This window comes from Leopardus geoffroyi, chromosome A2 (assembly GCF_018350155.1).
Source record: "Leopardus geoffroyi isolate Oge1 chromosome A2, O.geoffroyi_Oge1_pat1.0, whole genome shotgun sequence".
In the NCBI taxonomy this organism is placed as follows: domain Eukaryota; kingdom Metazoa; phylum Chordata; class Mammalia; order Carnivora; family Felidae; genus Leopardus; species Leopardus geoffroyi.
The window spans coordinates 26,728,378-26,741,559 of NC_059331.1; the positions used below are offsets into that span (position 1 = coordinate 26,728,378).

The 13,182-nt window shown below is 35.9% G+C and overlaps 1 protein-coding gene across 15 annotated transcripts in view; it reads right to left on the reverse strand.

Moving 5' to 3' along the window:
• CFAP20DC (CFAP20 domain containing) overlaps nt 1-13,182 on the reverse strand; it is a 230,554-nt gene that overhangs the window by 95,556 nt on the left and 121,816 nt on the right. For all 15 annotated transcript variants that reach the window (XM_045493411.1, XM_045493403.1, XM_045493402.1 and 12 more), the window contains one exon: nt 11,407-11,571. In XM_045493411.1, the coding sequence (XP_045349367.1) occupies nt 11,407-11,571 (165 nt within the window). The remainder of the gene's footprint in view (nt 1-11,406; nt 11,572-13,182) is intronic.

The window sequence follows — 13,182 nt, forward strand, 5'->3', positions numbered from 1 at the left end:
GATGACTTCCTACTTTCCATTTCTACTTTCCATTTCTAGCCTAGTCCTCTCTTCAGAGCTCTACTCCTTGTCTCCAGTGGCCTTCTTGCTCAATTCCTTTTCCACGTCTCCAAGATGCTTCCAACAGAAAACTTGGTCTAGAGTATGGCACTACAATCCATTGAGTTTGAACAGTTAGGATCTGGGTATCATTCTTGACTCCTCCCTCCACCTTCTCCACAGCCAATCCATGTCCACTTCTCTGTACTGCCTCTGCCAGCACTGCAATCCAGGCGATCATCATCCCTCTCCTGGATGATTGCAAAGCCTCTAAGTGACCTACCATGTCTGTTCTGGCTCCCTGTCCCATGCCCTCTCCAAAATGCGGCCAGAGTGGTCTTATGATGGAGGCACTCCTTTTCCTCAAAACTTTTCAATGGCTTCCCTGCTGCTCTTAGGATTAAGAAGAAAGCCCTTAAGAGTAGCTGCAAAAACCTACATGTTCTTGCTTCACTTCATACCTTTCACTCTCATTTTCTGCTCTCTCAAAAGCCTGGCCCCCTCAGCTCTTCCTGCCTACCAGACCATTTGTGCATGCTGTTCCCCATGGCTAGAAGGCTCTTCCAGTACAGGTATTCCCATAACCTTTCCCTCACATAAATTTCCGTCAAAATTGCCCTTTTACATGTGTTTGTGGGATTCTCTGATAATATATGCTTCAGTAGATATAAACTCAGTAGCCTACTTCTTCACCCCTGAATTGCTAGTCTGGTGCCTGACATGGAGTTAAAGATACTTGCTGAGCAAAATGAATAAATCATTAAATGTAATGAATCAAAGGGATGTTGGATTAAATGACTAAATATTTCTTTTTTTTTTTTAATTTATTTTTGAGAGAGAGAGAAAGAGAGAGAGAGACAGAGAGAGAGAGAGCACAGACAGAGAGAGAGGGACAGAAGATCCAAAGCAGGCTCTGCACTGACAGCAGCAAGCCTGATGCAGGGCTTGAACCCACGAACCATGAGATGATGACTTGAGCTGAAGTCAGACGCTCAACCACCCAGGTGCCCCAATGACTAAATATTTTTAACTTTGGCTAGAATTTCAGTTTTCATTTTAAGAAAAATCTGTCTGTGAACTGAGGACGAAGACTGGATAGGACTGGACAACTGCCAGGATATGGGGGATGAGAAGGATCAACAATGACCAACACACATTGATAATTAAATGAGTGGAATGGCTTTCAACAGTAGTAATGCTATGGCACTACAATCAGATGCCTACTCAGATTACATGTGAAATTTTCTAGTGTTAGCAAATAGATTATTGGTTGTATGTACATCTGTGTTTTAAAAGTCATTATAAATATCCATTTGGAGTTAACAAAACCCTGTTAGCCTCTCAGGACCAATAACAGAAAGAAATGACACTCAAATCCCAGGCCAATTGGAAAAATTTGTTATAGAATCTATCATCGTTTGTACCTTTTGTGACCAAGTAGAACAAATCCTGGACTATTGATTTTGTTCTCAAATGTGGATTTTCCCCAGAAAGAGCCACTGAGGGTCCTGAATGTCATGGGAGTTGGCTTGGGCTTACATGGAAATTTTCAGTAATCAGAATAGGAGAATTTTTTTTTTTTTTGGAACTTCCAGTCATGGGAACAATTAGGAATGGGCATATTTTTTGCATATCTTTCTGTTCAAACATCTTATGGGGCAATTTCCTTAATGTTTTTCCTTACTCTTCATATATATATATATATATATATATATATATATATATATATATATGTTCCCCCCAATTAATTTAAGCTCCTTTGAATAGAAAGGCCATTTATTTGGTACTGTATGTATCCCCACCTGTGGAGCCCAGTACAGTACATGGTAGACAATGGATAAATCTCACCACAATTATAAATAGCATTCAAGATTAAAAGGAAGATTTTTTTAGGGGAGGGCATATTTAAAAGGTCATACTGATATAGTTCCAGCTTTAATTCAACAAAATGTACATATTAACTAGTTTGTAGGTATTTTAAAAAACTCCTAAATACCTTGAATTTTTTAGAGGAATATCTTGCTTAGCAGTAGATATCCAGTGACCATTAAAGGTATATCTAAACCTCATATAATACAATCTTCTAAATCACAGAAAGTTAGATATGATCCTCATCTATAGGGTTTCTTTAAAGAGTAATCTATCACTACGCATTTAAATTTAAGTCTATTTTCTAAAATTTACAAATGCTAGTGCATGTTTTCACAAACCAAAGTATATCAATACTCTCCCATTAGGTTATCTCCTTAGTTAATAGACTCAACTTTTTGGTACAATTAACATATATACATTCTTAAAGCCTGTTTCATTTTAGTAATTCTATTTATAATCATTGTCATGATTCTCTCTGTAAATACATATCATGCTATTTATCTACTGTAAGAGAATCCTAATTAAAACCTACAAGGGAAAGTAACTTAGACTTTGGTTTCTAAAATAAAAAGTAAAAGGGACAAAGTTTCTATCTATAATGAGAAAAATCTTAATAAAAGAACACTACAAGCAGAAACCCATGCCTTTTGAATTCTAAAGGGAGCTCTTTTAAGAATGGTATCAATATGCACAATATAAGGTTAAAAATCACGATTAAAGTCATGCTCTAGGCGTTTCATTTTCTTGAGTTTGTGGAAAATGAACTTGGTGTAGGTCAGAGATGTTACCATTAATTATTTTGCTATTTTATGAGGGGTACATGCCTTTGTAGTTAGAATATAAAACCTGAGGGTCTACTCTCTAATTGTCTCTTAGAAAAATAAACATTCATTTTTGTCTCAAGATACAATGTTCTAATTATAATAGTCATTTAAGTTTGCAGGGTTTTCAAAGCTTAACCAGAAAAACCTGCTGAATTTTCAACTCTAATCATTGAAGGGTCATGCTCAAGACTTACATCTATTATCTAGCAATCAAATCAGAATTAAACTTGCTACCAGAATCCAGACCTTGAATTGGATTAATTTTTATTTTATTATATGTGCACTGTTATAAAGAATGTCAAAAATACAAAAAGGGCTGTTCTGTGGAGCAATATTATTTTAGACAAGGTGCTTAACCTTTCTAAGCCTCACTTTCTTTCATTAAGATTGAGATAATGACAGTGCTTAAGTTATGGTGCTTTTGTTAGATTGTATGAAACAATGCATGTAACATGCCAAATACTGTGCTTAGTAGGGACTAAATGGTTAGTAAATATGCTATTAATATATTACATCTTGAATAGCATTTAACACTTTACAAAGTCCGTTCATAATCATTTATTTATTCCTTCATTCACCTATCCTTTTAGTAATGATTAGGCATCTGCCCTGGCCAGCCGCTCTAGGCACAGAGTAAGACAGGGAATAAGATGAACACATACCTCCTTCAAGGAGCCCACAGTCTCATGGGGGAGACAGATATTACAGCAAGTCATTCATAAATAACTACATGATTACCAGTGTGATAAGAGGTGTGCAGGAAAAGTTTGGAAGGTTATTAAGTGTATTTAACAGAGGGCTGGTATCTAGTATTGGGGTTAGTGGGGGAGAGACATTCAGCTTGGAATCTAAAAGATGACAGATATGATACGTACATAGCCTCTGTGCAATTTCCAATCACTTGTGATATTATCCTATGTCCTCCGTAGATGAAGAAATGGAGGCTCATGATGTTCAGAGATCTGTCCACACAGAGCAGGGGCTCAGAACTCCAGTGTCCCAAGGCTTACCACACACGATGCTGCCCTCAGTGGGCCACGAGGGCATTGCAGGGGATTCTTCCCATGTCCGCTATTTATTTTCTGCAGTTTTGTGAAGACATCTGATGAAACACTTATTTTGCTATCTGAAAAGTGGGTCTGTTAATGCCTGTATAGGTAAGTACCAGAACTTTAAGGATATGATAGTTAATGTATGTGGTGAAGACAAATGGGGTTTATGAGGTATCAAATATAGAATATAATACTGTAATATCCTTTTTCAGAGGAAAGAAAGTGGGGTGTGGGGAGAAGGGCAAATGGAAACGGAAGTGGGTTCAATGCCAGGCAGGTAACACATATGTGAAAGGCAGGCACTTACAGAATGTGAGGTGGGGGAAGTGTGGCTAATTTGAGAGTGCACATCCTATGCAGAAAATTTTATTTCAAAACTCTTTTAGACCAGTTGGGAGGACTGGCAGTCTGTAAACTCTGGAAGCATGATGAAAAGACAGGTAGGTAGGTGAGTGACTAAAGCAGGGAAGGCCTTAGGTGATGAAAATCACTCTTCAATTTTTGCAAATAATTAATACCAGTATTTAGCCATAACTCATTAATAAAAAATTTAAGACATTTTTGAAAGGCAATAAAACACATTAAAAACTAAAATTAGAATAGCTCTTTCTCCACTAAACTTGTGTACGACCTTAGACAATGTCATCTGTGTGTAAAGTTAGGCTATGGCAACAAGATAAAAAGCAATAAAGCACAAGATATTACTTTTCTTCACAAACTCTTAATTTATTAAAAAGCTATCAATGGCCTAGTTTTTGGTCTTTACTATTAATGAGTAAAGGAACATTTTCAGGGAAACAGTGTTATCATCTCAGGAAAACTTTCCATTTTTAATAAAGAATGGAGCTTATACATAACATAGGCCTTAGTACATAATTTCCATCATTTGGTTTTGGAACTAGGACAGTTTCCTATAATATGAGAGAAGGCTCCCCCGAAATTGCTTAATGGGAGTGAGTAATTAAGAATGCATCTCTAAAACAGACTGCCTGGTCAATCCTAGGTCTACCACTCACTAATTACTTTATCTCTGTGAGCCTCAGTTTCCTTATCTTCAAAATGGTGATTCTGATGGTTTCTACACAAAAAGGTGTATCAGAGGATTAAATGGGATAAATGATGTGTGATGGCTAATTTTATGTATCTATCACCTTGACTGGGCCACAGGGTGCCCAGATTAACTATGACTCTGAGAGTGACTGTGAGAGCAAGTCTGGATGAAATTAACATTTGAATTGGTAAATTCCACCCCAAGCCCCATGGTAGGTGGGCATCATCACCCAATCCATGGAGGGGCTGAATAAAACAAAAAAGTGGAGGAAGGGAGAATTTCATCTCTCTGCCTGACTCCTTAAGAAGTCTGCAGCTGCCCTCCGACTGGCACTTTCACTATCAGGTCTCCTGGTTCTCAGGCATTTGGGTTTGGACAGGAACTACATCATTGGCTCTTCTGGGTCTTCAGCTTGATGACTGCAGATCCTGAGACTTCTCAGTCTCCAAAACTGTGTGACCCAATTCCTTATGATAGGTCTCTCTCTCTTTATTCTAAAACCTAATGGTGGAAGTTATCTATCAAGGCCTGTATTATATGTAAGTTGTATATATGTGTGTGTTTTGTTTCTCTGGAGAAACCTGACTAATACACTATGTAAAAGATATAGCAAAAACTTACTAAACATTAGTGGTGATGATGATGATGATTTGCTGCTTAATATACTCACCTGCTCAAATTATATGGCTAGCATCACTCATTGATTACTTAATTCACAAATATCTATTCAGTTCTTGTAAGTGTTAAAGACTGAGCTAGGTGCTAGGGATACTAGGACCCCTGCAGTTTTGAAGCTCACATTCCAGTTGGGGACACAACAATAAGCAAACAATTAAGTAAACAAGAAGATACCAGGTAAGGATAAGTGCTGTGATGGAAACGAAAGCAGAGTGATGTTACAGAGAGGATGAGGACCTTGATGATTACAGTCCCAGGTTCACCGCTATGTGAACTATGTGTAAAAATGTATGTGAGCATAATTCATACTAATACAGTATAGGTTAAAATACACATTTCCCTACTATATCATAAATAAAGAAATTTAATATTTAACTATATACTTAAAAGATTTTATTTTGTCACTACTTTTGGATTTACTTCCCAATATATATCTTAAATGAAAATGCTGACATTAAATAAAGAAATATATTTTAATTTTATAGCAATTCTCTGGGTTTTTCAAAAGACAGAAAAGCATATAGAAGAAACTAAAAATGTCTCATAATTGCTCTAACATAATACATCTAGTAATATCACAAATCATGAATGAAGTAAGTTAAAATTCTCTAATAGAGGAAGACATGAGAAGTAAAAGTCTTATCTTCCTGCCCCTTGCCTCTACTAGTCCTCGTTCTTAAAGGTCACTGTAAATTTTTTTGTATTTCCTTAAAAAAATGTATGCATATACCAGCATTCCTAGGTAGCTATCTTATTTACTTAAGTCAGTGGGCTCATACAGAAATAGCATCCTATGTTTCCATGTTTCACTGACACAGCTTTGAGACCTTTCCAGACCATCATAAGCAGATCAGGTCATCTGTATAGCTGTATCCATAATATCTTATTGTCTGGGTATTTAATCAACTCCCTACTATGCACAGGTTTTTATTATAACCCATGCTGTAATAGACATCTAAAGGAGAAATGGAAAGGTTGGAACAAGTCAGTCCTGCAAAGTAGCACAATTATCAAATGGATTAGATGTGTTTTTCACATTTAATATTGTAGTAATATTTATATATCAAAGTTTCATCAATATTTGGTGGAAATATCACAGAAAAATTAAAATTCACTCTATGTATGATTTGTGATATTTCTGCTGTTAACGAATTTCACAGATACTGACCAATACCCAGACTAAATTCCTTTCATGCTTAAAAATTTTTAATGAAGCAATATGACCAGTTATGCCTTATTTTTGCTAAAGATGGGGAAAGAGGATATATAATTCAAATGTAAGAGACAGTGGAGTTTACTCTTATTATCAGACATTGGACCCAGAAATTGTGACATCTCTTTAAACCAATAATCTTAAGACAAGACTTTACTGAAAGTGTGAGTTTAAAAAATTGTTTTGTTTTTTCCTGGAGTCAGGATCCAAATCCTTCTTCTTTTAGGTTCTACTTTACAGTGAATTTTGTTACTTGATTTGAATTTTGCTTTCATAATGTGAAACCCAAAGAAGAAATTCTAATAAGGATCTCACCAGTGCCAACTACAGTTGGATGATTATTTCAGGGTTGTGCTAAATGCATTAACTTACCTATGCACAACTGTGCTGTGAGATAGAGATGCCAGTCTCTTCTTATTTAAAAAAGGAGTAGAAGCCCACTAAGACCTCTGCTGTGGAAAGGAGGGTACTTGGGAAAACTGCATTCTAATTTTTAAGCAAATTACTAGTTTTGATTTGTGCTTAGTGGACCATTGCATCTTGTCATTAGTAGCCGAATGCTCAACTTCAATAACCAGACAGATTCTCTGGTTCAATTAAACTGGGGTCCCATTAATGAAAATAAGATCATTAAAGACCCCACAATTCTCTGCAGGCTAACAGTCATTAGCTAATGTGCACTGGGAATTGACAAAGTGAACAGAGCAGAAGTGTGGGAACGTTGGCTTTTGGGAAACACAATTATCTTATTAATTTTATTAGTGCTCTTGATCAAGTTATGTGACATTCAGCAAAACGCACTCTAAAATGGAAGCTTCAAGGTTTCCTCTTTTACTCAAGGGAACATACTAGAAAGCATCCATAGGAAGCAACTACTTCTTTCTGTGGCAGCTTCACTGGGCTCTCAGTGTGTGCATTTATAATAAAAAACACAATTGGCATGAGTACTGTACAGTCAATTATAAGAGCACACAGTAATTTTCTCATGCAATTCAAAATCTCATCATGGGGAATCCATTTTTCAGACAGACACAAAAACAAATAGTTAAAATGAAGAAATATCTTCTGGCTTTTCCAAGATTAGAAAGTCTGCCCTTGGGCATTATTCATTAGCTGCACCTTTCAAATAAAATATCTTATACAGAGAAGAATAATTATAATTATATTCATTTATAGTAAGTTTCAAAGCCCACAAATGACAAAATTAGCAACTGCAAAGTATTTGTAGAAAGAGAACCACAAAGTTCAATATACAGTAGCCTCCTCCCATCCCCAGATGATACGTTCCAAGACCACCAATGGATGCTTGAAACTATGAATAATGCCAAAGCACATATATACTGTTTTTTTCCTATACATACATACCTCTGATAAAGTTTAATTTATAAATTGGGCACAGTAAGAGATTAACAACAATAACTGATAATAAAATAGAACAATTAAACAATATACTGTAATAAAAGTTACATGAATATGTTTTCTCTCAAAATATCTTATTGTGCTATACTCACCACTCTTATGATGATGTGAGATGATAAAATTTCTACATGATGAGATGAAGTGAGATGGATGATGTAGGCATGTGACCTAGAGTTAGGCTACTACTGGCTTTCTGAGGATACATCACAAGGATGTGAACCACAGTTGACCACAGGTAACTGAAACCTCAGATAAAGGGAGACTACTCTATTTTCAAGTAATCTTAGCTGCCTTGCATGTGCAATGGGATTTACGTTAAGAGGAACAATCATAACCCTTATGGTTATAAAGGAATAGAAATTGGGATTCACAGGGCAGGAGAAGTTTGCTATTAGACGATGATTATTAATTTTTTGTATACATGACTCAAGTTGACTATTTCTATCAATTGAGATCCCATTCATGGAATTTGCAAAATATATACTAATATCCTCTTCTACAAGTTAGGATCAAATATGGCCTATGAAAAAGTTTCTGTTTAATTATAATATTGAGTTAATGATGCAATTGACATTTACTCAAATTCCTCTTTAATCTCAGGCATTACATGTGTCCTTGAACTTTAAATTTAAAAAAGATACCAAAAAAATCTGGATATAGACTTGTGTTTTCATTTAAAGACATAATTAATTCTTAAAACATTAAGCCAGAGAGATAAAAGAAAAACGAGTATTCACAATTGCTCTTATATTTGATAGGCTTTACAGCTTAGTCATTACTGTTACTGAAAGCATTCACAGCCTATCAGATACAGATACAGTGTTTGGTTATCAAAAAAAAAAAACAAAAAAACAAAAACACTCTTACTCATTTCATTCTGTGGTGAATCTTCCATTAAGATTGATTTGTGACCTGAGGTGTTTACAGCAGCTGTCTGGTTAGTGAGATCTTTTTCATCCATTTATGTCTCTGTCTATCCCTGCCCCCCTTAAAGATAGTACCTATAAAAATACACAATTTCTCACTACCTGTGCCCTGTGCTACCAAAATGCCTTGCCTAAAGTTGGCAATTATGGAAGCAGGTGATAGGAACATGGGGGTTTATTACGTCTTCACTCCACTTTTCTGGAAGTTTGGAAATTTCATAATAAAGCGTTTAGGAATATAGTGTCTATTTACACATAGTCCCCTGACAAGGTTTAAACTGAAAAAGTTACAAAATAGGTCCCAATTCTCTAGGAATATACAATTTAGGACATGTAATGCTGATGATGATCGACATATAGAAAATATACCAATAATAAATAAATCCAGGATAAATAGAGAGTGAAACAGTCCATTTCTGTAACTCATTCATTTCATCATGCTAGCTCCTTTCTCTGGATTCTACTTTGACCTCTCTCAAACTTTGACCCTGCTCTTTTCCCCATCTGTTACCTGGGAATCAACAAGTCCTGCCTGTGTTTATCCTGTAGCATCACTCAGGGTCATCACTGACATTATTTGCTCAGATGGCTGTAAAGACATCTGAGTTGTATTTCTTAATCTCTGGTTTTACCTGACTTAAAGATTCATCTTGAATCTTGATGTCAAATTCATCTTCCTAAAAAGGGCATTACTGTGTCTCTCTTTTAGGACAGTAGGAGGAGAATACTCTTCAGGTATTCTTCTGACCCAGCCATTCAGCCTTCGGAGGCCATTCTTCATACTTACTAATCCCTCAGAAAACTCACCCATGCATTTTGCTATCTCCTTGTCTTTGCTTAGTCATCTGCACCATCTTACACTTCCATAAGTCTTATATTTATTTATAATAAAAATTTATGCAAGTTTTGATTGAATACTTTCAGGACCTACTTCTTTCTCTGTAAGTGCCTTATTATGACCATCATTTCACTTTCCTCAGGATTACTTCCATGTGAGTGTCAGCTGAGCCACAGCTTTGTTTGGATGTGTGATCCAGTGGTTCTCAACCCAGGCTACACATCAGAATCACTGAAAACATTTAAATATCCATCCAAGGCCAATTAAGTCAGAATCTCTGGAGATGAATCACAGACATTAGGAAAAAATAATTTTTTTTTACATAAGTTATTTTTAAAATGTCCCAGATGATTCTAACAAACAGGAAGATGAGAACCACTCAGCTGAAGAATATTAGGTTTCTTTTTTTTTTTAATTTTTAATGCTTTTTTTTTTTTTTTTTTACCTTTGAGAGAGAGAGAGAGACAGACAGAGAGAGAGAGAGACAGAGCATGAGCAGGGGAAGGGCAGAGAAAGAGAGGGAGACACAGAATCGGAAGCAGGCTCCAGGCTCTGAGCTGTCAGCACAGAGCCCGACCTGGGGCTCAAACCCACAAACCGTGAGATCATGACCTGAGCTGAAGTTGGATCCAGCTGTTTTAGGCCAAGAAACAGCAATCCCCAAATATGAACGTGTACAAGCCCACAGAGAGTGGTCAGAAAGTCACACATGGGGTATGAGACATGAAACTCTGGAGGAGGTTGGGCTAGGGGAGGTTGGCTTTGTGTGAGTTCCCAAGGGGTGTTTCATTTTGTCTTCTAAAATGGTGGGAAAGGGCATTAAAGGTCTTTAATCAAAGAGCAACAGGATCACATTTCTTTCTTTTTTTTTAAATTTTTTTTACATTTATTTATTTTTGAGAGACAGAGCACAAGTGGGGGAGGGGCAGAGAGAGAGGGAGACCCAGAATCCGAAGCAGGCTCCAGGCTCTGAGCTGTCAGTGCAGAGCCCAATGCAGGGCTTGAACCCACAAACCACGAGATCATGATCTGAGCCGAAGTTGGACGCTCAACCGACTGAGCCACCCAGGCGCCCCAGGATCACATTTCTATTTCTACAGTCAGAAAGATAATTCTGACAGCAACGTGGAGATTAACTGGGAGGCTAGGGCCACGGTGGGGACCAGATCAATGAAAGTAGCAACAGGATAGAGTAGGAGACAGATTGTTTAGGAGGGATAATTGGCTGGGCTTGGAAGCATACAGGAAAAGGAGAGGAATAACCAAGGATGTTTTGATTTGGTATGTAAAAACCGAGAAACTATTTTAGTTGCTAAAGAGAAGTTTACAATGATTTATCACAGACACGGGTTGATGCTGGAGTGACTTAGTATTTAACTTCAAGCTATAAAGCATCATTGCAATGCTGTTTTCTTCCGTTTTGTTTTTTTGTTTACTTATTTTTTTTGGTCTTACAAATAAATATGCTTATAATTTAGGTGCCTGAGTGCATACCTGATTCTGCTGGATTCAGGGGATGACCTCCAAATTTTATTTCGGTTTGGCGGAGCTTAGTCATGTTTAGCAGCTGTGTGACTTGTGGAACATCTGTTGTCAGCTGGCAGCTTCGAGGAATAATGTCTGTAGGTTCATTGGTTGGAAAGGGAACCCCATATCCAGCTGAAAACAGAGGCAAACATTCATTTCCCAAATGTAAGTCATTTTTGCCAAATAGACATACCTTATAAATGAAACCAATTAAAGTAAAATATTTTTAGAGTATAACTCTGAACGAGTTACATGACCTTACAGCCTTGGCTTTCTCATCTGCATATGAGTGTTGTAATTGCACTGCTTCCCTTCTAGGACTGTATGAAATATTAAATGAGATAAGGTGTATAACATACACAGCAGGTTCGGAGACTTGTGCAATAAATGAGAGCAATCACTGAATATATTTTACACTTATGTTTCAATACTAGAAATGTGACTCAAGAAAAGATCTAGTTAGGGGCGCTCTGATGCAGATTTCTGGGAGTACGCTGGCTCATTCATATGAGATCAGTACATGCAATGACATAATTGAATAAGTACCTAGAGCCCCTATATGAATAAAGCAATTTTTGAACTTTTTTATACTGAAATAATTTTAGATCTATGAAAGTTACAAAAATAGTAGAGTTTCTAATACTCTTTACCCAGCTTCCCCTAATGTTAACATCTTACCTTTTAATACTTTCAAAGAAAGAACAGTTTGTTATTATTAAAATAGTGTTTTTATTACTGTAATTTGTATTTCTAATGAGATTTGATATCATTCATATATACTTATGTGGATATGCAAATTTTCAGTTTAGTAAATCTTCTGTTCATGTTCTTAACTCATTTAGGTATGAGAATATTATTTTCTTATTTATTTGTATGTAGGACCTCTTTCATGGCAGAGATATTAAGTCTCATCATATGTAGCAAGCAGGAAGTATAAATTGGTATTAGCATTCCAAAAGTAATTTTACTATATGTATAAAAGGCTTTAAAAATGTACGTGCCATTTTACTCAGTAGTTTTACTTTACAAATCTATTCTAAAGTAAAAGAACATCAGAAACCCAGATGAAGATCTATATAAATAGGTGTTTATAATTTCTGAAAAATAAACAACTTGAATTACCAGTAAAGAGCCACAAGAAATTCTATTTATGAAGATGGCTTAATGATAGGGGAAAGACTTGTGATAGGAGGTTAAATGAAAATAATATATATAAAACTCTAACTCTACTGTAGAAAATCAATAAATAAAATGTGTGAATGGCAAAAAGGCTACAATGAAATATACCAAAGTGTAAAATAACTTTTGATGGTTTAGCTTACGTGTAGCTTTTATTTTCTTCTACATGAAAATGTCTATAGGTGTTTAATTTTTATAAGTAAAATTTCTAATTTTAGAATCTGGTGGAAAAAAATTGTGCATGTATATGTAAATGTAAGTAATAAGAAAAATTCAACCAAGCATCCCTTGAAAAACATCTTATGAAAGTATAAACTCTAACCACATTTATAAAGGCAAATGATGTTAGGTTTATATGCACCTAAGTGGTGGCAGTTTCCTAATCAGATCCTAATGTTCTAATCTTGAAAAGGAAATGAATCATTTAACTAAAAACTTAAATACCCATCAACAATGTAATGTAATGTAATGTAATGGTTTCTAAGTGTCCTAATGCTCCAGTCATTAAAGATGCAGTAGATTTACAAATCTTACTTTTCAGGTGTTCTTTGTTGGTCCATTTCT